Below are 26,554 nucleotides of genomic sequence, written 5' to 3'. Positions count from 1 at the left end.
ACTAGTTGTGGGTGTGCAATTAGGGTTCTGTACAGAGTATGCCCAGACATATATGTTGTGTTTTACAGTAAAGGACTTGTGAACAAGCCCTTTTTACTACCAGCACCTCCATACAAATAGAAAGGTGACAACAACACACTAGAGTCCAATTTAAAATCTTTGACCTTGAGAGTGCAATCCCCACCTGTCGTAATTCCCACTCTTTCCTGAGCCAGGTTGTGCTGGTCCATCCCTCTGTATCATTTGCTTGAGAAGATTTGGTGCCCTTGCTTGATGGCATCTACTACATCTGTTAGCCAGAAGGGTAAGGATAGATTTCTCTCCAGCCTGCCACATGACTAGGAATCACTATGCCTACTCTATTGACTGCTCCCAGCATTCCTCTCTTATGGGTCAGGCAGTAGGCTTGCCTCCCCTTTCAATGCAGATCTGGATCCACAGGACACCATCCAGCATACTAGGCGGCTAAAGCTTGGCTCACTTGCTGCATCTGGAAGTTAGAGGGTGACTGCCGCTAGCATGGAGCTTGGTTGTTGCCAGTTGGAACCTCCTGTCATTAGGGAGAACTGCACCGGGTATTGATTTGCATCACCATCTGCTTTACGGCTGGCTCCCCATGTGCTTTATGGCTGGCTCCATCCGAATCCAGTACATTATGCAGCTCACTCCATCCCCTCCAATATGTAGTGGAAATACTGTAGAATTGGCAGCAAGGGATTGTGGCTCTTCTGTTACAAGTCTATGTCCTATAGTATCCTATAATGTTAATTCAGTATACCATCTTTCTACTTCCCGTGTTTAACTAAAACAAATCTCGCTCACGCAGTCTGCAATGATTATAAGAGAATGTTGGCCTACATAGCCTTTTCTACTTTTCTTCTCAAATGTCCATTCTCCCACAATGTCTGTATTTTTCAGTGTTCTATAATTAATGTTATCATATATGTTACTTATGTAGGGCCTTCTTGGCTGTTATCTATATAAATACAGTTAAAAAAAGCTCCTTGGGGGGAAATGGAGTATGGCCAAATTAGTTTGAAGAAATAAATGCATTACCTTTGTAAACTTGATACTAACAAGGCGTGTTTGTTTTCTTAAAATATTAATTTAGGGAACCAGATTCCAGGTCTTGATATGGGGTTTGAATATTTATTCCTCTTGTTTTCTAGGTGACTGTTCCAGGGGAGGTGGTGGATGTAGCTTGTGGCGTGGATCACATGGTTGCCTTAGTAAAATCTTTTATCTGAAGAAGGTACATCCTGGACTCGAATTCTAAATGAAGAAATTCACTCTGATTACACCTACCTGTGTGGAAAAACCTTATTTCACGGATTGAGCACATGCCATAGTCGTACACTTAATCTTATGAACAATTTTCCTGCTTGCTGTACGTCAGAGCGAACTTGGACATGGTGAAGATTTGTGGATTTGTTTTTATGCACAATATTCCTGCTCCGTGTATGTCGGAGTGAACTTGAGCATAGCAAAGTATTGTGGATTTGTTTTCATGCTTTCAATTGCAGTGGCTAATTGAAAAATCCTTACAATGCTTTGCATTGTACAATTTTGAAAGAATTAAAAGAGTTTATGAAATTCAAACTGGAACTTCCCTCAATAGGTTTTCATGTAATATTAGTTTGAAACTTTAGATCCTGAACAGAGTTTCTAACCAATGCTTGGCGATGATGTTAGTAATGTGTGAATTTGTCTATTATTCGAAATTTCAAACCAGAACTTTAGAAGCAAGTTGTATGCTCTAAAGCCATTTAGGGGAGTAGGACATACGATTGCTGCTGCTTCAACAATTTGCACGCTATGGAGTCAGGGTTCTCCTTTTAGTAGAAAGATTGCTTGGCATTTAAAACAGGCACACAGTTTTCTTGCATCACTGTTCCTAAAATCATATTGCAACAAATGGTGGCATCCATTTACCCTAAGTGAATAATAACCCTCTCAGGATCTCTAAGGCTACAGTAGCCCATGCTGGTAATAGAACGCATGTTTGAGTTTTGGTGTTGAAGTAATTAACGGTAGTTTAATAAAGATCAAAGTAAATAGACAAACTGAGTAAGTAAATTAATGTTGCTTCCTTTTGGAGTACTTATATAACAAGGGGTGCATTAGTAAGCTAAGCATTTTAACTGCAAATCTATCTTAATTGCAACAGATTTAACATAATCATACATTGGGTGTAATGTAAAAGTGAACACTTTCCATACAGGAAAGTGAACGTTTTCCCATGTTTTCGTTTTCTCTTTGGTGCATTAAGTTGATTGTTGCAACGAAAATAGATTGTTCCAGAGAAAGAGTGTCTTGTTTAAAGTAATCTTGTCTGGAAATTTGCATTATTTCCCAGTTTGCTTTTGAAGTCCTAATGCACAATATCCAATCAATATAATTAGTTATTGACTGCACTCTGAACGTTCTGACAAGCTGAGAGGAGGTCAATAATGATCTCGATGTGCCAATAAGGAGTACTGATCAAGCACAACTAATTGTATAACATCCCCTTTTTGTCTCCGCATCTTCCGAGCAGTGTAGCAGTTTGCTGGTGGAGTTGGAGATTGTTCTTGGAGTACAAGGTTAAGCGTTGGTCCACTGTAGGCATCCAGACACGTACACTACTGTGTCTCTTCTTGAGCCAGTAAGGACACAAGTAATGAGAATGTGGAACTTTAGCTCGAAAGCCTTCTTTCAGCAAGCCTCCCCACCACTTTGGTAGAATGTATCAGAATTTAGAAGCCTGAATGGCAAAGGGACAGCCCATTTTGAAAAGTTGGTGATTAAAAAATATTATCTCTGCACCATCTTCATTCAGTTAAAGTTGTCACTCAGAAATGCAGGCCCACCTTTTGGAAAATACTGCTTACGTTAGGCCCAAAGGATTACATTTTATTGTGCTTCAGATAAGTAGCTAGTGTAGTCCATTTTTTCGGGAGGATTCCAGGGTCCATGCTTTGAATTTCTTTAGATCTTTCTTGAAATGTGCATATTGATCTTAAGTCCTTTCTGCCTGATGATTGTTCTGACAAAGTAGGCATGTCGGAAACCTTTTCACTCAGTTGTTCGACAATATCAATCCATCACACATTTGTTGTACACTCTCCAGAAAAAAACTCACTGAAAATAAAACTACTGTACTGCCCTCTACATAAAAATCCAGTCTTGTTGGCTATCTTGCAGGTATGCTAGCTCTGCTAGCTAGATATTAGAGGGCAGCTCACAAGCCTGTTTATCTGGAGACTTCATCTATTGACTAGAGCAGGGGTCTGCAGCCTGTGGCTCTGCAGATTTTTTGGACTGCAACTCCCATCATACTTTGCTAGCATGCTCAATGATGAGGGGTCATGGGAGTCGTAGTTAATAACATCTGGAGAGCTGCAGGTTATAAACCTCTGGGCTGGAGAATCTTACCCATATGATAACCAAATGATTAGATGCACTCTCCATGCTGAACCTAAGAAACTGTTGACCAGCCCATCCACATATGATTCGCAGTTAAGATGGAGTTCAAATTGGGAACCTCCTTTGCCTCCAGCACCACTAAACGGGTGAGCCTCACAGAAAGTTGGTGTCCCAGTCATGATTTCTTACACCAAGAATTTGAAGCATGTATTGGTATTTCTGAACTATAAACTTACTCATATGAGACCCCTAATGGCGTCTTCCTCTATTGCAGACAATGCAAGAACCCTAAACACTAAATATTTTACCACACCCTAACAAATGCAGTCTTTCTTGAATATCTCGCTTGCAGATGTTTTCAAGACATTTGTGCCACAAAATCAAACACAAAATTAAAAGGTTTAACTGTTAAAAAGCATGCAGTTTGTAAATTGGAGTGCAAGTGGTTTGCATCTTAGCTTTTGAAAAACAAACGCACTATCTAGGCTACAGAAAATATCTTAAGAACTGAAAAATGCTATATTACCAGAATATCCGCTCCAAGAATCTCTCTCATGAAGTATTTAAAGTAGGAAATGAAAACTCTCACAGCCTTAAATGTGTCCCTTTGGTTCAATCTGCAAACAAATCAATGCTTATTTCTATTCTACAGTGCAAAGTATTCAGACGACCTTTCCTCGCTTGCCCCGCAATCTGATATTTATAGTATGGTATCCTGTTGAGAAAGACTTCAGGTTAAAAAAAAAAACGTACTGATTTCCGTCAATCTCTTCAGTAGTTTAGTGACATCTCAAAGGGTCAAGTGTACTGGCTCACCTCAAGACATATTTGCTAATTCCCTTCTATTTAATACTGCCCTTCACATCTTAGTGTTCCCTTCTTTCAAGTTCGCCCCAGTGTTTTCAAACATGCAGCTATATTCAACCTGGTGATCAAATCTTCACTGGACACCGTTGATCGAACACATTTTCATCCTGTCGCTCGTCTTCCTTTTTTGATACAACTGCTGGGTATAGCAGTAATTTGCCAGCTTCAGTCATGTGAAGTCATCTGCAGAGTCAATATCCAGTCTTTGAGAAGTCTTGTGGCAGCTGCGGCCTGCGGATAAAATGGAGGAGGAAGGTCATTTCCTGCGGAGCAACAAGGTGCGAGCTCGAGAAGTAAGGGGCTCAACCACCTGCAGCACGACGTGCAACCAGCGGAACAAGTTAAGCAAGCCCCCTTAGCTCCCTTGTCTCTTGAAGCCACTACGGGTGTTATGATAATACCACGCAGACTCTCATCCTGCCCGGAGTTTCCACGTCTGAAAAAATCAGGATGCGTGGGTCAGACTTTGACTCTGAAAAGGGCAGAAGCAAGCCCGAACTCGCCCTCGGGAGAGCAAGCCCAGAAAGGGAGGCATATACCAAGCTCATCCAACAAGGAAGTCCTTAGACAGCAACCTGGAGCGGGGATGGGGGTTGAGGTGAACGCGGTGGATATGAAATTACCTCCGCCCTTGTCCCCGAGGCAAGCCCTGGAGTCGGATGCAGAGAAGGAACATTGTGAACGACTGGACCAAGTAGTGACACAGACACAAAAGAACACGTCCGAAAAGAAGAGCGAAATGGTCATATTACCTGCACACGTACAGGTGCAGCCCGGGAAGAGGGCAAACTGGGAACACACTAAAAGCCCGGGAGGAGACGCCGTAATGGAGAATGAAAGGGGGGAGGGTGTCATCTGTAATCCAGATTGATATCCATACCCCACTTGAAACTGAGGATCTAGTGAGCCTGCCGTATACGGATTGGGAAGAAGGCAGGATAGGTGAAAGCAAAGTGAAATCTACGAAAGGGCGCTTTCCCGGTAAAGACACCAGCATGAGTAATGAGATTGTCAAAAAAATAAACAGTAACGCTGAAGCCAACCTTACCCAAGAAACCTCAATTGTGATAACATCACCACAACAGTCATCAGACGACCAAACTGAAAACATATTGCCTATTGAACCACCTCCTAAATCGAAAGCAACGTTGGTACCATCAAAAAGCAAGCTTCAACAAAAAAAAGGTACACACGGGACGGTTTTCCAAAAGCGACCATGGGTCCTTCTAAACATCCAGTCTCGATTAACGCTCTGGAAGATTTCTTTTAAAAAAAAAAACACCTAGCAGCATGCCAAGAAGACGAGGAACTGTCGGATGTGGAATTGCTAGCAGGGGTTGAGGATGTAATAGTAACCTCACCGAAACATCGAACGGACATGCCGGAATTACAACCAGCGGAAGAAAGTGAGACCCCCGTTGGCCTGAAAAAAAACAAAAGAAGCCGATCCCTATACAAATCAGATGGCACTTTGGTCGTCCGGAAGCAAAAAGTGGCAATGCACCTTCAGGCTGCCAGGTCCAGCCGAAAGAACTGACGCAGCGAGGGTGAGACTCATACAAAAGCCTGGGAAAAAGTCAGACCCTTAAACAAGGTTCCAAAAACCCATCTACGGTATTAATGCAAACAACAACTGATACAACGGAAGAAATTCCCCCTAATCGGGGAAAGTAGTGGGTTTGGATGAAGAAATGGCAGGGCCTAATTGGGACAAATCAGTAAGGAGCTATAGGCAATCGCCAGTTCAGAACGAGTTCAGAGAAGATATCGACAAAAGGCATAAAAATCCCACAAGAGCGCAGAGGCTATCCATTGCCAGGGACTTAAGGGGCCTTGAAAATACTTTGGAGCAAGATTCCTTGCACGAAACACCACGGCACAATAGACGCCTGAGTGAGATATCTTGTCCCCCCGTGAAAGATTAACCATTTAAAAAAATGGATTTGATGACCATAATGTCAACTTTCACCATAGCATGGGCCCCGTTCTGCAAGTTATTCAAGGCTCTCAACTATACCCAGAAAGATCATACCACCATGGTGGCACTCATGCACACCAAGCTATCCTATCTTGGGGGCTACATTGTGGCTAAGACAGCAGTAAAACCATAAACAAGATCACAAAGCACGGAAACGGACCCAGAGACAAAGCAACCATTACAAGGGGCCGGGGAGACCCTAGCTCCTGGGATCCCGTTCGAAAAAGCACCAGTCCTGTAGACAAACACTGTCCGCTCCAACCAGGAGAAGGACCCAAGGAAACGAAAAGAAACGGGAGAAATTAACCAATTGAAACTGACTAAAGACAACGATAAGGTTGAGAACCAACAAAAGTCCCTGAAACTATCAACTGCACAATTATCTCAACATCAAGAGCAACGAAGTCGGAACCAGAAAAGCCCAAAAAGAGTGCAATATAATGGCTCGATTTTCAAATCCTGACAACTCAAAGGACTCAGCCAAAGGGGGGCCCAAGGTAACACCACGAGCATCATTTGGAATTTTCACTCAAAAGGCAGTTACCATACAGGCCGGTGATATACAAATTCCAGTGAGGCAGAAGGCCCTCTCTAGTGAAGCAAACTTGTTTCAATAGAACAAAGACAGGTGTGTGGTCCTGCAATTAACCCAAAACCCTACTCTAACTCTACTTCTGCAAAAAAGAGAAACAAGAGCAGCAAAGGAGGATTCAAGGGGAGAGAAACGCACAACCTATCCACTTCGAATGAAGATGAGGAGTCCCTTACCGATCTTATGGACATGAGTACTTATTCGGTTGAAGACTCAGAAATAACTCCCCAACACCTGCAAAAACACAAAGCTGAAGAAATGCCAAAAGAATCTGTCATCAGAGCCAACTCACAAGATAATCATCATTGATCCTCCAGCCTCAACTCGTAGAGAAAGGAAAGGAACTCGGAACCAGACTCCCAATGGAAAAAAGCAATCGCAGACCTCAACCAGAGCCTTAAATAAAGGTAGGCGTTTTCCCAATGGGACCTGCCGGAACAGCTTGGGAAGGAGTGCAGGAAAAAAAACAGTGGAACAGAGATTCGGCCCAAAATTTGAAGTCAGGAGGGGTCCCTCAATATGGGAAAAAGTGGACAACCAGAAAAAACACCAAAGATTGCGTAGAACTGAAAGAAACTCTACAACAGCTCATGACAGCGAAATTCAAGGGACTCCGGATTCAAAGCATCAAACAAACAGAGTTTCCTAGAAGGAGTGTCACAGACTAAAATGTGCATATCTTTATGAAACCGCATCAGAATCGAATGTTCAAACTGGAGAGAACATACGATTTAAAGGACAATTTGATCCTAAACCGAAGACCGATATTGACTGTTCAGTCAAGTCCCAAGCTTGAGGCACTTGCTGTCATCTGACCTAAAGGTGATAGAACCGAATCGAAATGGGCACAAAGATGGTTCTTTTCTGCATGTGAACTCCCCAGTGATAAAAAAATGTTATTAGGCGCAACAGAGTGTTTACAAGCATTAGGATTTGAATTGACTGAAACAAACCTGGATGGGTCGTGGATGAAATCTCGAACGACCAAGCAACAGGAAAGACATACAGATGTTTCACCAAGAGACTATCTGGCAGAAAGAGGAAGATCACTACACATAAGCAGGGGACAAGTCAATCAGGCCCGCCTTGGGCAGTCAAGATTCAGACCAATGTTCACAGACAGCAATACGAGGATAAAGAGAGGAACTTGAAGAAGCACTACTTTGAAAGACATCTCACAAAGCAAATTAACCAGTCAGACTCAGTAAGAACACTAACTGACTCGCCTTGGAACGCATCTACAGAGAGAGCACCCGGCTCAAACCCAATTTTGAGCATGAGTTGCAACCAGAATGACCGACACAGTGCAGAATTAAAGGGAAGCCAGTGACACAACATTCTGCACCGAGAGTGTGGACATGGTATCCATCTTCCACAAGGCGAAAACATTGCACCTAGCCACTGAAAATCTGAGGAAGGAGAAGTGCACACTGGGCAAATACAGCAGGCACAGTCTGAACTCCACAATGGAAATGTATTTATGGGATCATGGAACACTAGGGGGTTCATGCACTTAACAGTTCAAAGCGATGTTCACTTAGGAAACTTCGATGTTTTGTGCCTGCAAGAGACTTGGCTTCGCACACAACCGACACTGGACGGATATGAAATAGACTTTACCAGGGCCTCGAAAGGTCACCAGGGCCGTCCACAGTCGAGTCTGATTAGAGCGATCCGTTCAGGAAGTGGTCTACACTTAAGGAAAATTCTAAGTTAATCGGAATTTATACAGACCAATTTGATAGCTTGGCATCGCCTTGAAACTGAAGAAACAAAGGTAACAGCTGAACTTATTCTACTGATTAATTCCTACTGTAACCCCAGATATATTACCAATAAGTCTTTCTTGGAAGAAATTGAATCCACGATTAATGAAGCCCAAGAGGAGCATGAAATCAAATATATAATCATCAATGGAGATCTAAATGCAGTATGCCAAGAGCCAGGGGCTCTTAACAAAAGGATAATGGGTACGAGCAAATCAGAAGAACGTTGTCGACAATGGGCATCCCTTATGGACTCTAAAGATCTTCATAACATGCATTAGTTGACGGAAAACAGTTTGCCCAAGCTTCCTACATGGGAACGAGAAGGGAGGGGCGCATTTATCAACCACACTTATGTTTCAAGGGAGTTTCTAGCACTAGTGGATAACTTCACAGTTCACAGAACGAAACAAAGTGATCATAATTTACTGATAACCACCTGGCAAACACTCCACCCAGCTCGATCAAAAATGCTGGCAGAATTAGAAACATGAAAAAATTATGAAGCAAAGGTAGCTGAATTAAGCTATAAATCATGGCTGAGACATCATAAGATCAAGTTGTACCAAATAGACTCGGAAACAATGTTACGAGCTATCAGTGAAAATAATTCACGGGCATTCTGGTCATTAATAAAAAACCAGACAAGCCTTTTTGGGCTATTCCACATGAGCCTAAGTCATCCTAGATAAAATAAAAAAACTAAACTGCTCTCGAGCGGGGGGGGCTGGACGGGATCACTAATTACGATCTGAAACAGCATCCGGACGCATTGGCACCTTTCTTAAGTAAGGTTTTTGAAAATTGCAAAATCACCAAGTCAATACCAATGTCATGGAAAAAGGCCCATGTGATACCGATCTTTCAAAAGGGTGCCAGAGACACCCCCCCCCCCACCCCCCCATTTTAGAACAATTGCCCTCCTGGACACTATAGGAAAAATCTTTGGAGCCTTGCTACTGGATAACTTTCAAGATTGGTACAATTCAAGCGCCATCGCAGACCCATTACAAGCTGGGATTGTGAGGGGCTTGGGGACCACAGCAAACATCTTGGCGCTAAGTTGCCTAAAGGCTAAGAGCAAGGAGGACAAACCGTTTGTCTTTTTGGCATTCGTTGGCAACAGGAAAATCTTATGGAATAAACTAATCAACCAGAACTTCCCCTGTTCAATCCTGGATACAATCGAGGTCCTATACTCAGCAACTTCAATGTGAGTTACTCAATCAAACAGGGCTACTGTCCAAAGAAATAAAAACGGAAAGTGGGGATCAAGCAAGGCTGTCTTCTGGCCCCGGCTTTACATAACGCGTACATAGGAGATTTCAAAGACACCGAAAACAGAGTCTGATCTTTTCCTCCGTCGCTTTGAGAAGAGAAGCTGTCTAGTCTCATCTATGTGATGACATTATCCTAATGGGACCAGGCCATGATTGGCCTACAGACACAGCTGTCCAATTTACAACAATACCTCAAAGAAAACAATCTTGAATTGAATAAAGAAAAAACGAAAATAATGTCTTTCGAGAAAAACAGCAAAGGGAAAGCACGATGCTCAATAAGGGTTGGCTGAAGGTTACTGGAAAAAGTAACCAGCTTTCGATATCTAGGAGTAGTGTTAAGCAACAGTGCCAATGAAATCCCAATGCAAGATACCCTGTGCGCTAAAATAAAGATGCTGCCAGCCCAAGCACAAGTAGCCAATAAGAAATTCCGATCATCACATTTTACAAATTTAAGGTGGTACCAAGCCCACTATATGGAGAAGAAGCCATGCCAATGATTCCAGACTTACTGTGGCCAAAATTAGAGGGACAGTTTTGGTGCAAGGTCCTTACTCTGCCCAACTCAACCCCAGTTGCTGCAATACGACGAGCGCTGGGAGTTATGTCACTTAGCTCTACAGTGGCACGAAATGGGCTAATTCTGTTTAGAAAGACCATTCTTCCAAATCCACCGTTGATCCTGAAGGCAATAAATTAAGAAATAAAAGGCGACAACTGTAAGATGCTCACTAGATGGGCGGAAATGAACAGGCTACTTCTAATGAAACTAGAAAGCTCCGAAGATGAACTGAAGCAAAACCCGACCAAGTTAAAAAGCAACTACTAGTATTAGATTGGATTCACATTCAGGATGAAACAGCAGTTCTAAAACTCTCAAATGTGCTGCCTTATAATCCATTCAAAATAAACGAAACCAGGACGTTCTTAGCAAAATTTCCTAACAAAACAATCTGCCAGGGTTTCCTAAGGATCCACTTGAACCTGCTATACACAAACGAGATATTAGCAGTAAAATGACAATCAAGCTCTAATAGCTGCAGGTACTGTAGTATTCAGGATCAAGTGGAAACCATAAAACATTTACTGCTGGAATGCCTAGCGACACAAGAAGCTCGGGACAACCACCTGGGCCACTTATTCAAAATCCTGCACCACTATGACATAGAAGACTGGTGGTCCAGGTTAATGAGTGGAGAGAAGCCAAGATGGGTGATTGCAGTGGTTCACTTTTTTCAAACTTTAGGCCTAGACAGGCCCCCTGCAAAACAAGGAGAGTAACTGCGGTAAATGGGCAAAGTAAAGGAGTTGAATAAGACTGCAAGAATACGATCAAGGCAATCAGAAAGTAAAGAGTTCAAAGGAATAGAAACAAGAACTGAAACTAAAAATAGAATGGAGTTTTGTTTCTTTCGTAAAAATTGTTTTTCAATTAAATCGAATAATAATAATTTAAAAAAAAATAATCTACACACATTCTGGTTGCTTACCAGGGTTTTTCGACCAGTCATGGGGCATGGAGACCATGGTGATTTCCATGTTTTATATTAGCTTTACATTTACATGCCTTCAACACTGTTGATCACACCCTTCTCCTAGGTTGTCTATAAAGATTTGTCAGTTGGCCCTTAAATGGCTGGTGTTTCTTCCACATCAATCCTATACAGTTGCCCTGGAAACCTTTTAAACAAAGAACTTTTTTATGGCACTCTTGCATTCTTACCACATTGCATCCTGCTCAGATAATTCATACCCCATATATTTGTGCCATGCATGACCACAATAAGTAATTAGATGAATGCAAACTGCCTGAAATGTATTGCCCCAAAAGTAAATCTGAGACCACTCCATCTAGCCATCAGCGCTATACCACCCCTACCTATTGTGCTACACTTGATCTGTTATCTGGGAATAATGCTTTATGATCAATTGAACAGGTTACCACACGTTTAAATACTTACTTTGTCCTGGCTTGCATATTACATTTGTTATACAGGATACTTCATTTTTCTTATTCAGTAATTGGGACAGGTTTATGAATGCTTATATATCTGCCACATGTAATGACTGTAACTATTTATCTCAAATTCCCAAGAAATATCTAAAGAAATTCACAACATGGACCCTGGAATCCTCCTGAAAAAAACCCTGAAGATCACACATCTGACCTGTGCAAGTTGGACTACACCAGATACTTATCTGAAGCACAATCAAATGTAATCCTTTGTGCCTTACGCATGCAGTATTTTCCAACAGGTGGGTCTGCCTTTCTGAGTGACAACTTTAAACAATATTATCTCTGCACCATCTTCATTCAGTTAATCACCAACTTTCAAAATGGCAAGCAGCCACTGTGTAAGATGGGCTGTCCCTTCGCCATTCAGGCTTCTAAACTCTGATACGTTCTGCCAAAGGAGTGGAGGTGGGGAGGTTTGCTGTAAGAAGGCTTTCAACCTAAAGGATCGCATTGTCATTACTTGTTTCCTTACTGGCTCAAGAAGAGACGGTAAGCATGTAGATGCCTCCAGTGGACCAACACTTAACGTTGTATTCCAAGAACAACCACTAAACTCCACCGGCAAACTGCTACACTGCTAGGAAGATGAGACAAAAAGGGATGTTGTACAATCCAAGGACTTTCAGTGACTTGGATCAAACGAGGCAAAATGCCCAACCCTAAAAAGTGGAGCACTGTGGGCTTCGGACCTCGAGATAAAAGGGAAGAAACCCCAGAAATTGTTAATTTAGTCCCCTCCCTGATCAATATTTGAGCTGAAAGTTTAAGTTCTAAGCTGAAGTAAACCCTAGCTGTTTTACCAACCCCACTCTAACTAAAAGAGAGCAATTACATATTTGAAAGCTGTGACACATTGCAGGGTGGTTAGCTGCGCTTGATAAATGCAACATACATTCAACTCAATATTAAGCTGTTTTAAGGATTGGCAGACATGGCCTTGCAAAGGCTCCCTACATGGCCACTTTATTGGGTTACACAAAAGAACTATGTGGTGCAAATCTGCCAATCAAAGGCTTTTTGCTGGTCCACACCCGTCCATGTGTGCCTTTACAAGCTCAGCCTCGCAGAGTGCATTATAAAAAAGAGCATACCAAGCGTAACTGTTCTGTGAGAACAAACCTTTCTCCCCCTAGTGCTCTGGCCATAACCAAGGATGTTTTTAGTTTTCTTTAATTGGTTTACCCAATTCTTCTTTCACTAATGCTCATCAGAGACACAAACTGTGATGTGCAGTCTGAGGGACCTGAAGTCTTCAGGGTCAGGGTGACTGCCATTGTTTGATTCTAGGAGGAACGCCTGTGTAAATCCATTACAGGGTCTAACAGACAGTCCCCTAAATGAGTGAGCAGATACTCATTCTGATATGCATAGCCATGGCTACAGTCTGTATCAGAGTGATCTGCTTCTTAATGGTAGCTGGAATCAAGCCTGAATCCACACCTGGGGAAAAGGGATCTGCAGAAGATGAATGTGGCACCTCCCGCCCCCAATTATTAGGTAACTGTGAACAGTTTAATTAATTCCCGCCTCTAAGTGGAGGCTATCCAATAATTGCCCAAGTTCCTGTTTAACCACAAGTCCTGAAGTACAGAGGTCCAGCAACCAAAGAAGAATCATGAAGAACTTCTGCTGGTCCCTGCACTCTTCCCATTGGTTGCAGACCAGATGAAGGCCAAGACGTACTTTTTTTGCTTCACCCGGTTGCCGCAAGCTCTCTAAAATATGCTTCTCTCCCAAGAAAGCTTTGCTGCCCAGTCCTTTGCCGACTCGGCACAGAAGCACCAGATACTCGGAGCACTAGCAACTAGTGATGAGCCCTAGACAGAGACTCATCTACAACTGAGTGATGAACAAGAAGCTATTAGCCCTCTAAAGGCCTAACCTGTCCTGGTCACAGTAATGACCCTGACAATGAAACGATGAGAGCACATGCTTTAAGACATTGGGTAACTGACAGAGCTTGCAACTATAGTAAGAATGCTTAACTAGGGGTACAGACAGCGTGGGAGTCAACACCCTGAACATAGGGTTGGAAAAATCCTTTTAGCATCTGGCAACAGCAGTGGAGATTTAGTTGCTGCTCTCAAGCAGCACACATTGTTGCGAATAAAGCCCTAACAGCCTCAGTGCAGAACTACAAGAAATCAGCAAAGGTGGATACGGTTCAGACCCTGAAAGCAGAAGAGCATTCTGCTTTCTGACCAAAACTGTATTGTTGATTTGTAATTCACCAGTATCAAGGGTAGCATGAGGATGCTTACCTGAGAACCAAAGAAGAGAAGAGTAATGGCAGCCCCAGGCTGTGATGACAAGTTAAAAAAATTACACCCGTTCCCACTCAGCCCCTCCTCTTCCCCCCTTTCTAAGTCCATCTCATGGTCGACTTACTTGGAAACTGCAGCGTGAGTTGGATATACAAAATGTGCAGCTGGCTGAATGGCAAGAAGCATGAGAGCTAGAAAGACAACAAATGGAGCCGAAGAAAGACAAGTGGGAGAAGTATTGTCAGAAGTAGGAGAGAGTTCATCAGATAGATCTTACGCTCAAAGTAGCAAAGGTGAACTACCTGGACATCACAGACGGCTCATTGAAAAGCCTCTCATCCGCCATCTCCCAAAAGGCTGGATTTATATAAGGTTGGTTCTGAAATGTTATCCTGGTTAGCCTTATTTGATAAAGTGTGCACTTTACACAAAGTGAGTGAGGATAAAGCTGTCTGCTCACTCAGTTACTCATCTCTGATTGAAGGTGAAGTGATTTTGCACTTGAATGAAACAGGGCAAATAGCAGCATGATAGAATCACGTGTGTAAAAGTTTTTTAAAAAAACTTGAAACCAATTGTGTTATATATTTTAGGGAATCCTGAAGAAATGCAAAAAGATTTGGGAAATCTGAGAAACTGGAGTATTCAAGATATTCACTTGGTTGATACGCAGAAAGAAGGTGGATACGTTTGATGGCTTTACAACCTCATAAAGTTAGAGCACTTTTTGAACAAAGGTATTGACCACCGGGTAAACCAGAAAGGGCAGCGTTCTCAGCAGACACAGAGCACCAAAATAGAAAAGTGGGAAATCCCAAGGAATGAGACCCAAAGTCGCATCGGTAAGAACTTGGGGATACAGACTGCAAGGTTGTCCTTCCAGCTCAAGGAGGCGCCCACTGCTTCCCCTCTGAGGTAGTCATGGTTCCCTGTCATTTATTATTTATTAAAATCTAATTGAATACTTCCCCCAACTTCTTACTATGAATCCTCAGTAATGTTAATACAACCACGCTGTAACAGAAACTTAACTATAAGCCCATCCACCTCATTTCAGGTCTTTTGCTTTCAGTACTAGAGACATTCTTCAGATTCTAATTTACCGTCCAGATTAAGACAGAATATTACTTTAAAACTATATTTAATCTTTAAATATACAGCTCCTAAAAACGGCAGCTGTGTAAAAAGGGAAATAGTGTTGCTCTTTTTCTGTGTGCCTGACTGGGAACCTGCATTGATCTTTATGTAAATCCAAACTGCGCACGTTCTCAGAAAGTAGGACATGGAAGGAACTTCCATGGCAAAGAAATCTTAGCGTTGGTCTTCAAACCGTGCGTCTTCAGTGGCTCTGGGTACAAGGCTCTTTAAAAAGGGATTACTGTCACTGCTTTGAATAGAACATATACGCAGTTATAGCTTGTGGGAAGGAGTGAGGAAACTGTTTTTTACTGATGCGATAGCTCAGCCTACAAATGTTTTAATGACTGATGTAAATCCTGCCAAATCACTCAACGAGAGGCACACACATCTCCCTTTACTCATAAGTGATGGGGGAAACCCTTCCTCGTGTGGTGATTTTACCCAAATTGCCCAGGGGTTTTTGGAAGTTAAGGATTGCAAACCGATAAAAACACTTTTAAAAAGGAAAGGTCATTTGTAGGGCAGGACTCTCTGGTGGGAAAAGAGGGTGAAAGGCTATGACCTAACCCTGACAACATCTATTCTGCCCTACCAAGCACCTACCGCCTATGCCCCCTCTTAATCTGCTACATGTGTTCTAAAAATATTTAAGGCAAAGCCAGCTCAAAAGGGAGCAAGGGTGCCCATTTCATCATAAGCACCCTTGACAGTAAAGCCCCCTCCTCTGCCCTTCTGCTTCATGTATGACCACAGTGGCAATAACAAAAGATTCTGCCCCTTCAATTACAAAACTGCACCAAAGAACATGTCCTGTTGGTGGCAAATGCATGTAGTCCACCGTCGAGGACAGGGGTGCAACAAGATATGCAGGGAGATTATTTTGGACTTAGAAGAGTTGAGTGTAAGCTAGCCCAGTGCTATCAAGCTTCTGATATCTGAAAAAGAGACTGGAGAGAAATGGTCAGGGGTCAAAGTAGGAAAGGTGAAGAAAATGTACATATCCTCAACAGATACTTGTACAACCCAAAGGGTGAGATGAGTTTACTGAGGGAGGAGGTATAGAGAGTAAAGAGAAGTTGGAGCAGGATCGACATTTTAGAACCATCGCATGGAGCCATATGAAAAGGTATTTGTGTTCTAGGAGATAGAGAATTAATGATTAGAGCGATCTATCCAAGCAAGTGCAGCGATCTCGAAGCTGAAGTGCTGAGCGGGTTTAGAGGAGGGAGAAGGGTAATAATGTTTTGAAAGGCTGCTGACGGGTCATGAAAGATGAAAATAGATTGGTTTAGAGTGGTGAGCAGTGGTTGAAAGTTTGAGATGTGGGTCAGCTCTATTTCTAATACAATGAGTGATGGTTGCAGAAGCCAGACTAGAGGAGTTCAGAGATTTGTGACCTTAAGGTAGTTGGTGATCCAGTTAAAAACGATGTGTTCAAGAACGTTGGTGTAATGGGCGAGGAGGGAGAAAGACCTATAGTTGGAAGGATTATTGGGATCAGCAGATGACTTCAGTGGCATGGGTAGAAACAGGGATATTTAAAGCAGGCTCTGAAGATCCCCAATTCAAACGAGGGGTTAAAGAGTGAGAAGCCTAGGAACAGTTAAGAAGTACCAGTGCCTTTATTTTTTGGAGAGCAAAATGGTCAAGTGGGGTAAAAGACTGGTTAGCACATGCAAGCATGGACATTAGTTTGGAAGGTGTTTTCCGAGGGTAGGCGCCAAGGGACTGGAGAATAGGGCTGATATGAGAGTGGCAAAAGTGTTGGGAGGTGCGACGGAGATGAGGGAGCTTGGAGTTTTACAGTTACGGCTGGGCGATATGGACCGGAAGTCTGATCTTAATATTTTTGGGCTGAATGGTGATATAAAATGTATATCTCCTTTGTGGGTTAAATGCTCAGTTTTAAGCCTCCAACTACATGTGAGATGTCACAAAAACCTTTAAAAGACATTGATCAAAATAAAGTGCAACTACAAGGTTCCTCTTCCTGTTTGACAATACACACAGCTGTGTAAATATCAAAATGTAAATACAAAATTGTAGTATATCTAATGTGTGTATGTATATTGATATTAACGATAGTCACATCCTATATTGATTTTGAAAATATATAAATACATCTTCAAAACTGAATATATCACCCATCCCTTTTAAAGATCTTATATGAGAAATAAGCAGAACGTTATTGGTAGACAATGAAGTAGGAATTTAGCAAGGACAGGTGGCAGCAAGGCTTCCTCTTTCCAGTAACCTTGAAGTCTAGAACATTCTCTGTCCTATTTGGGCCTTGGTATTTGCTGGGATGTGATCAGAGTGAGGAGATGAAGTTGGTGTAATATTTATACTTGGACTTGCCCGAGGCTTCATTAGGGGCAAGTGGCAACCTGGGTATCACTGGTCAGGCTCTGGCATGGCTGACCTCTTTCCTTTCTGGTCGACCCTCCCAGGTCCAAATGGGCTCCTTCCTCTCTGACATCTTTTTCTCCACCTGTGGTGTCCCCCAGGGATCCAACCTCTCTCCCTGGCTTTTCAATCAGTATCTGGCACTCCTTGCCCACCGCATCGCCGCTCTCTGCCCCCACTTTCAGTGCTATGCGGACGATACCCAGCTCATTTTCAGGCTACCCTCGGCCTCCTCCTCTCCTTCCCTCATCTCCGACTGTCTGTCTGCTATCCAGGAATGGTGTGCCGCCAATGACCTCTGCCTTAACGCCAGTAAGACTGAGATTCTACTCATCGGCACACCCACTCCCTCCTTTCCTGCAGCTCTCTGGCCGGCCTCCCTTGGCCCCCTTCCTGCCACTACCTGCAAAGCTAAAAACCTCGGGGTCATCTTCGACTCCACACTCTCCTTCTCTCCTCATATTTCCGACGTCTCTAAGAAGTCACATTACCAACTGCACCTCCTCAGAGGTATTCTTCCCTTCCTCTCCTTCCCCCAGAAGCTCACTGTCTCCCGAGCCCTGGTTCTCTCAAGGCTGGACTACTGTAATAGCCTCTATCTTAATCTGCCTGCCTCCACTCTCCGCCCTCTGCAACTTATCCAGAACAGAACTGCGAGACTTGTCCTTGGCCTCAAGCCCAGGGACCGTATCTCTCCAGGACTGAAATCTCTTCACTGGCTCCCAGTGGCTGCGAGGATTAAGTTCAAAACCCTCTGCATTGTCCACAAGGCCTTCTGGGGCCTGGGGCCACAATACCTTCAACTCTCTCTTCCTAAATATCTGCCTTCACGAGCCCTTCGCTCATCCGTCTCCAACTCCCTCATGGTCAGCCGCTTCTCGAAGCAACGAGCTGGGGGCAGATCTCTCTCCGCAGCAGGGGCCTCCCTCTGGAACAGCCTTCCTGCTTCCCTGAAACTTGAGGAGAACCATCTCCGGTTCCGGAAGCACCTCAAAACCTTCCTCTTCGCTTCTGCCTTCTCTCTCCCTCTCCCCTGCTAAACCTGCTTAACTCCCCTCCGAAGTCTGCACTTAACCTGCATCTGGGCCACTCTGTGACCTCGGCCCAGGGCCCAGCCACTCTCCACTTGCACTGCCTCCCTGGCTCCCCCTGCACTGCGGGACTGTCACTGCATCCCTACAGCCCCCTTCCCAGCACTTGCTCTGCACTTACCTCGCACTTGCCACCAGCTGGCCCTTTTATTTATTATTTATTATTTTATTACGCTACTTACCTTGTATTGCACTTTCCCCCCCACCTCCTCCCCCTGCACTTCTCCTTTTCCCCTTACCTCTGCACTTGCGCGATCTGAATGACACCTGGCCTAGTAGGATCGTTTGTCTGTCTTCACCTTGTTTCCCCCCCTCCCTGCCTCGTCGCGCCTTGAAACACTCGTGTATAGGCGCGTTACAAATACCATATCATATCATATCATATCATAACCATTGTAAGTTTTCGATTAAAGAAGAGTGGTATTTATCCCCACATTGTAGATGAAAAACTATGCTGGGTTTGACGAGTTGAATCTCAGAGAATATCCATGGCTGGGGGCTTCGACTCGAAGGAGAATACATTTGCGATGGGTAGTGGTATTCAAACCTTAGGGCTGATTTGAAATCACGAAAGGCATGTTCAATAGAGGGGGTGTGGTATGGAAGGGAGCATGTGGGGAGGTCCAGACTTCTGCTAGATACTGGTCCAGAGCGTCTGGTATAAACATTTGATTAGTTAATGGAGAGATGGTGGGGGGAAAAGGGTCGAGGTGAACAAGAAAATGGTTAGATGGAGAATTATTGATGTTGAGGGTAAAGTGAGGGAGAATTATAGAAAGACCAGTCAATGGTGCTTCCATGGATGTTTGTTGGTTGGTCTTGTAGTGCAGTCATGGAGTGGTCTGACAAATTAGATTAAAGTTCCGTTTGGTGGGAGAAGATTCTTGGAAGGTTGTGATAAGAACCTTTTGTGGGAAAGGTGTTAAGTAGTAGATCAGGGAGGAATTAGTTGACACGTAGAAGGCCTATAGACCAGGAAAATACAGAGTGGTATAGGAGCTGGGTCTCTATCAATTGAAAGACGAGGGGGAGAAAGTCAGGTGGAGGTAGGGAGTTGGTTGGGTTTGCCTTGTAGTTTTGGAGAATGTAGCAGCATCTGTGTGAAGGTTAATCCACGTCTCATTGACAGCCAAGACCACAAGCTGGGGTGTAATGAAAGGCAAAATGATCAGAGGGCAGACGTCATGTTACAAAGTGATTGGGTGGGTGTTCTAGGTCCCAAGGGTCCTGTGATGAATCTGATTTCACTCCTTTCCCAGGGATAACCTCTCATCATTTGGGGCAGCTATATGAGGGAGAACCAACTGGGGGCAGCTGACCTTCAGGGAGATGGACTAACATTAATGGGGAAAATCAAAGGCCCACATTTCCCTTCAGGGATGACACCTTCATGCCACATGCCCAGATGGCATATTGTAACCCTCTCCCACCTGTCAGTTCCACTCATTCACCCATGTCATACAGAGAACAATATAGTAACAACTGGGACGAGGAAGAGGCAGGGTGTAGGAATTATCACTCGCAATGACACTCCATCCCAACGTCCTCCACGTTACCTGAAGAACAGCCCAACGTTCACTGGGATGAGAGAGATGGAGCAATGCAGAGGACTAGGACCGGCAAACCAACGCATCGGTCTAGACTCTGGAGATTCCTCAATCAACCCAGGAAGTTTAAATGCTCTGCAGCTGACAGACGCGGAGAAGAAGAGGAATGCAAGGAAACCGAATGCCAAGTGGAGGGAGAAAGAACTGCATTGGGCGGGGGATATCTCAACCGGCTCTCGGTGTCAGATCGCTAAGGGCAGGAACGCCATGCAAAACGGTATGGTAGGGACCCAGAGCTGAAAGCTGGCCGCTGGATAAAATTACGCAGCAGGGAATGAGGCAGAAGGGACTGCATCCACTGTAGCAGGACATGGGAGAAGCTTTGTGGCTGATGGGACGCACACCGTACCTACAGAACGACAAGAGAGCATGAAGGACAATAACAGCCCCCGCTAAGCCCAGGGAAGTTAAACGGGTTACTGGAAAGTGCATGCCGCTTTGGGGGAAGTAATATGAGAAACATAGAGAGAAGATTGTCACGAGAATAACGTGTTTTCAAAGCTTGCTACAGCAAGGGCGCTGACCCCATATTTAGGCAAATGTTGAAACTAGAATTGGTGAACAAGAGTCAAGAAGCCAACCTTGGGCTAGCATTGTTCTATGGTCAAAAGGGAAAGTGGCTGCAGGGAAGCCCTGGCAAGCGAATATACCGGGCAAAGCCAACAGTGTAAATGAAATTGGAAATCACATATTTAAAAGACTGCACACTGCATGAATGCCCTGGCAAGGGGAGAATACCAGGCAAAGTCAAGTATGTTCAATAAGTAAATCTTAAGGAAGATCCATACCTTTTGATTGTAGGCAAAGTCAAGTGTGTAAAACACAGTGAAGAGTATATAAAAGAATCGCAAGGGAGAATCATACTTTTGAAATTGTAAATTGTTGTCAAAGAAAGGAACCTGGCAGGGGAGTTATACCAGGTAACCTGAGAGTCTGGAACCTACAATTCATGTAAAAAACCTGGCATGAGAGTATACCAGGCAAAGTCAAGTGTGTGAAACACAGTGAAGAGTATACAAAGAATCTCAAGGAAGAATAATACCTCTGAAATTGTAAATTGTTGTCAAGAAAGAAAGGAAGGAACCTGGCAGGGGAGTATACCTGGTAACCTGCAAGTCTGGAACCTGCAACTAAATTGTGAATACAATAGAAAGGAGAAAACCAAAGGGAATACATATTTGTGGGGGCGGACCGCTAATTACCTTAACCGAAGAAGGCCCACCACCTGAGGAACAAGTGCACGTTTTGTACATAAGGCAAGTTTATTGTACTGTTGTCGGGGGAGCAGTTAGATGGTAACGTGGGACCAAACTAACCCAAGCCTCAATTAACCACATCAGTTGATACATTTTATACAATACACCCCCCATTGATAGTTGTTATCTTAACTACCATCTTCCACTCATTTATCGAACACACCTCCTTTTAGGATTTGTCTGTGGTAGGTCATGACATCATCAATCAGTTGAACATTTTTATGTAAACATAATTTATTACTACTAACTGGCTTAAGCCCTTTCAAATTAACTCTTAATAACACATGGTTCACATAAATACTTCAAGTGATATGAAGATGGCTGAGTAAACCAGTTCTTTCTTCTTTGAACTAGCGATAACTAACTCATCCCCAGTTCCCTGTCTCCATTGGAACATTCTAATCTAAATAACTGCCATTTCATCAAAACACAGCACTTCTGAAAATACAATTGAAACTCCTGGGTATCAATTACTTTAGCCTCGCGCATTGACTAACACCATGTTTTACTGCTGGTCAAAAACAAATGGGAAAACCCTCTGTCAAGCTCCCATGCATTCAGGAGATTACATCTGCTATCTGTGATACATATCGGACCATAAAAAGTATGGTGGGCTCCTTCAGCTCAGTTTCCCATTGCTAAGGTCGTAGTTACTTATTCACCCATCCTCTGGCCTTTGAAACTCTGCAGCACCAGTTTCTGAAACTCAACCCTTGACTGCTATGTTGTAGTCTATTTTTAAAAAAAAGCCCACTAAATGTAGATTCATAAATCCCCATTATATGTTTTCTCAGTGTGCATGCATGTCTGGTAAATACCATATTTCCTTTACAGTGGGTTCTTGCAGGACAGCCCCCCTTTCTCACATCCACATTATAATAAAAACCTTATTGCTTGCTTCTGGATGCTCCACAGTACATTATGTCTGAATTGCGTTTATAATCAATTTGGCGGTTTTAACATTTTATGTTTCTGCACGCGTGTGAATCTAATATGTATCTGTTCTAATAAAAAAGCAACATTAAAAGTAACATATCCCATCCATTATTAATTACACTTGATACATATGAAATTGCAACATTGTGCCCGGTTTGCTGCACCCCCCCAGTGATCAATATGGCACACGCAACATGAACCCCGCATGCTTGTGGGACCGCTCCTGACCACCCCAACATGATCCCCGAGTGTGTTTTTCTTTTCATTGCCTTAAAAATAAAGAGGAAGCAGGGGACAGTAGAACACCTGGGCAATCCGTATCTTATCCAGCCTTCCAGCATACCGGGGTCCTAAGTCAGGCCCCTATTAGGGACAATACCAGTCTTCCCAATTTTCCACCCTTTTGGGGGATTTCCAATCCCTCAAACAGAAAACTATTAAGTTTCATAGTGTCAAAATATTCTGTTCTCCGCTTTGGGCAACAATCCCATTACATCTGGGAAAGAATGGGAAGAAAGGTTTTCCCTTGAGGGAGATACCCCATCAGAGTTATCCACTCCCCTGACAAACAAGAGACCCTCAGAGTAGGTGGAGAGGATGAAGAGTTACCATCCCCTAGAGCATCCACTCCTATAAGAGATGAGCAGGATACCTCATAGGAAGAATCATACCTTTGAAAATGAAATTGTAAATCGATGTCAACCAAGAAAGGAACCTGGCAGGGGAGTATACCAGGTAACCTGTGAGTCTGGAACCTGCAACTAAATTGTGAATACAGTAAAAAGGAGAAAACCAAAGGGAACACATACCCTTAAGATTGTTTTTTTAATGTCTTAAAAATAAAGGGAAAGTATCTATTCACCAGAACTGTGGCGGTACCAAGAGAACAATTTGATTGCAGTTCTACTTCTGTGTTGGATTGGAACATGTGTACACTTTAAAGAACAGAGACACTATCCTTTGCACCTTAGAATTTGTTTGAGTGTGAGGGCCAGCTAAGGACAGGTTTTTCTTGAGATAGGTAAACCCTTCCTAGATTAGGGATAGCGAGGCAGTTTCCCAACCCCTTTTATTTTCAATAAATGTTTATAGTCAAAATATGAGTCCTTCAGGTCCGTCTCTCATTCTTACTGCTTCAGTCAGTTATAGTAAAAGGGAGGATAGAGAGTGCTACTGAAGGGGAAGTGATCAGAGTAGTTGAAGTTTCAGCAAGAGGTTTGACAAGGATGTCTTGGGGAAGGTGTGCAGGAATGAGAAGAGACTCCGTGAGAAAGATGGGGAGTGGGTAAGGAGTAAGAAGATGGGAGTGTGGAATGCATGGTAATGGTAAGAGTTGCCATCATGGTATAGTTACACACAGTTGCTAGTGACCAAAACTTAGTTGCACAGGGTAAGGAATGGATCTGAAGACTGAAAGGATGTCTCTGGGGCAATGCGCTCTCCTCAGGCATGCCATAAAGCTGTTGAACATGGTACTGATACCTGGTCCGGTGCCGGGAAGCTGGAGGAGTCTGGCATTAAGTGTGATACAAATTGCCAACAAAAATGGGAGTAAGCAAAACACTTGGAGGTCTTTGCCATATGTGTGAGATTAAAAATTGTTCAGTTTCAAAGACTTGACTGGATCTGTTATTTAACTGAACTGCTGTGGAGCATATGAGAACTCTGTGCCACAGCTATTATAACTTTCTACCATATGCTCTGGGCATGTTCTAAACTACTGGAAATAGGTTTTTGAGGAATATAAGACAGTCTTTGGGTAGGAGTTGGTCAAAGGACAGGAGATGACACACCTGGAGAAACCGTGTTTGACCAGTATGATGAAATGTTTATTACATTGGCATTAGTCACAGCAAAAAAGACTAGTGGCAGGAAATCGGCTGTGGCAGATTTGTTTCACCTCCAGGAATGGCATCCATATATAGCTAGATGTATGTAATTCGAGATATTAATTTACAAGCGAAGGGATGTTCCATGGATGATAAAATATGGGGGAAGTGGCAGGCTGCACTCGTAGACGGTAGGTACTATATGGAGAACCTCTGCATGCAAGTAACACCATTTTGCATGGAAGGGATGTTTTGATACGTTTTGGTATTCATGCAAACTATATTTTTTTCCCAGTTTGTTTTGAGAAGGGAGGGATGGGGTGACTCAGGAATGCAGTGGAACATTCACTGACTCTCTTATATTGCAAAAATCAATAAGGTTGTTTTTAAAAGATTAATCACATATAAAAGTGATCGAACAGAACTTGGGCGACAACTTCATAGAGCCAATTTAGAAAGTGATTGAAAGGAGAAATGCTGCATGCTGGGACCCACAGATGAAGTTAATAAAACCCTTTACATCGAAAACAGACTGAGTAACATGTATTGCTGAAATTGTTTGTAAATTTCATACAGACCCTTGAAAGTGATTGGGTAACATTGTATAGTAGAACATGAATGCAAAGTTCCTGAAACAACTGAGAACAGAGTGGTTAGCATTGAATGCTGGAGCAGGGAGACAGAGTACTAAAGACCTTTGAAACAGAACAAACTGAATTACATTGAACAATGAGACTTGGTGGGCAAGGCCCTACTATGACAGGGACTGGGATAACCAACCGGGATTTGAAGGCAAAGTCTGTTCTGGCCTTTTGTGAGTCTATGAGAACGGTGTCTGACCAAAGAACAGAGATTAGATTTCCTGGCAAACCTTAAGAAAATACATATTGTTGAACTCTATTCCTCTTAACATTTTAATTACTGGAACTCTCCACAGGAGAGAAATTGTCTTTCTCGGCTGTCGAACCTTGATATAAAAAAAAAGTAATTCAGGATGTCTAGTCTTCCATTTTTAAAGTTGATTTCCTAGTGATGGCGGATCTATAAGATGCATATTTTCATGTTCCCATCCATCACAAAAACATGATTCCTAGGTTTCACTGGAAATGGAAAACCTAATTTCAAGTTTATTAATTTTGGTCCCTCCTCAGCAATCAGAAACATCACAAAATGTTTTTTTCCTAGTTGCAGCTCGGATATGCAAACAGGGTTTCAGCAAATACAAGTACATATATAACTGAATGGCCAGATAATCCATCAAAGTAATGTAGAAACCCATGGGCCACTTCACTCCTGGTGTCACAGGGACTTTCTGTGAACCTAACCATATGTGTTCTCCAGCTGTCTAAGAAAGCACGGTTTTTGGGTGCAACAATAGATTGCTTGATCCCTATTCATTCATCAGACGGTCAGCTGATGGCACTTTTTGAAATGGTGAGCAAGTTCTTCAACATGCAAACTTGTATTGCATGAATATGCAATTCTCTTCTAGTTGTCCTGCATTTCTCCAATACCAAATTGCCATGTATTGATGTGTAAGAAACTCATGGTGGTAACAGTAAAGACAGACACAAGTGATCACCGTTCAGTGGTGTTTATTGAACTTTATAATAGGTGAGATAAACCTAAATCTAAGATGGGAGCACTCTAAGACCATCAAATAATAAGGCAGTCCTAGTGGTGTGTTGTGAAATAAAAAAGGGCTTATACTAAAAAATAAAAATATTGCCAATTCTTACAACTAAATACAAGAAGAGTTTGGGATAGGGCTTACAAGAAAGAAAAGTGTTCACAAATGAAAAGTCGGGATGTGGTAGCCAGGGGTCTCACTTCCCCACATTTTGAGCACAGGACAAGAGGGGACTCAGCACAGCACATGCTCGAGCTTTCCCAGCACGAGACTACAGTTCCGTTCTCAGGTATCACGACCTCCGGTGGTTAAATCTCTTTTCTACAAAAAGTCTCTTGCCTCCTCTTGCCTGTTCAAAACAAACAACAAGAAAAAAGAGTTCCTTTCCGTAGGCAAGTTGGGTTGTCATTTTTCACCCTGGATTCCTCTCTTCCGGGCTCAGATCCACAAAATGTTCCTCACAATATCAGGACCTTTGGTGGTTAAG

At 43.0% G+C, this 26,554-nt stretch overlaps 1 protein-coding gene across 1 annotated transcript in view; it reads left to right on the top strand.

The window, feature by feature from the left end:
- Positions 1-1,599, top strand: part of RCC1L (RCC1 like) — a 338,336-nt gene extending 336,737 nt beyond the window's left edge. Inside the window, exon 11 of the mRNA XM_069614751.1 lies at positions 1,170-1,599. Within this exon, the coding sequence (XP_069470852.1) occupies positions 1,170-1,247 (78 nt within the window). The 3' untranslated portion in view covers positions 1,248-1,599. The remainder of the gene's footprint in view (positions 1-1,169) is intronic.
- Positions 1,600-26,554: the final 24,955 nt, after the last annotated feature.

The sequence above is a fragment of the Ambystoma mexicanum genome, chromosome 9, assembly GCF_040938575.1.
Source record: "Ambystoma mexicanum isolate Mex_15411 chromosome 9, UKY_AmexF1_1, whole genome shotgun sequence".
NCBI lineage: Eukaryota > Metazoa > Chordata > Amphibia > Caudata > Ambystomatidae > Ambystoma > Ambystoma mexicanum.
This window is presented reverse-complemented; position numbering and strand designations above follow the sequence as displayed.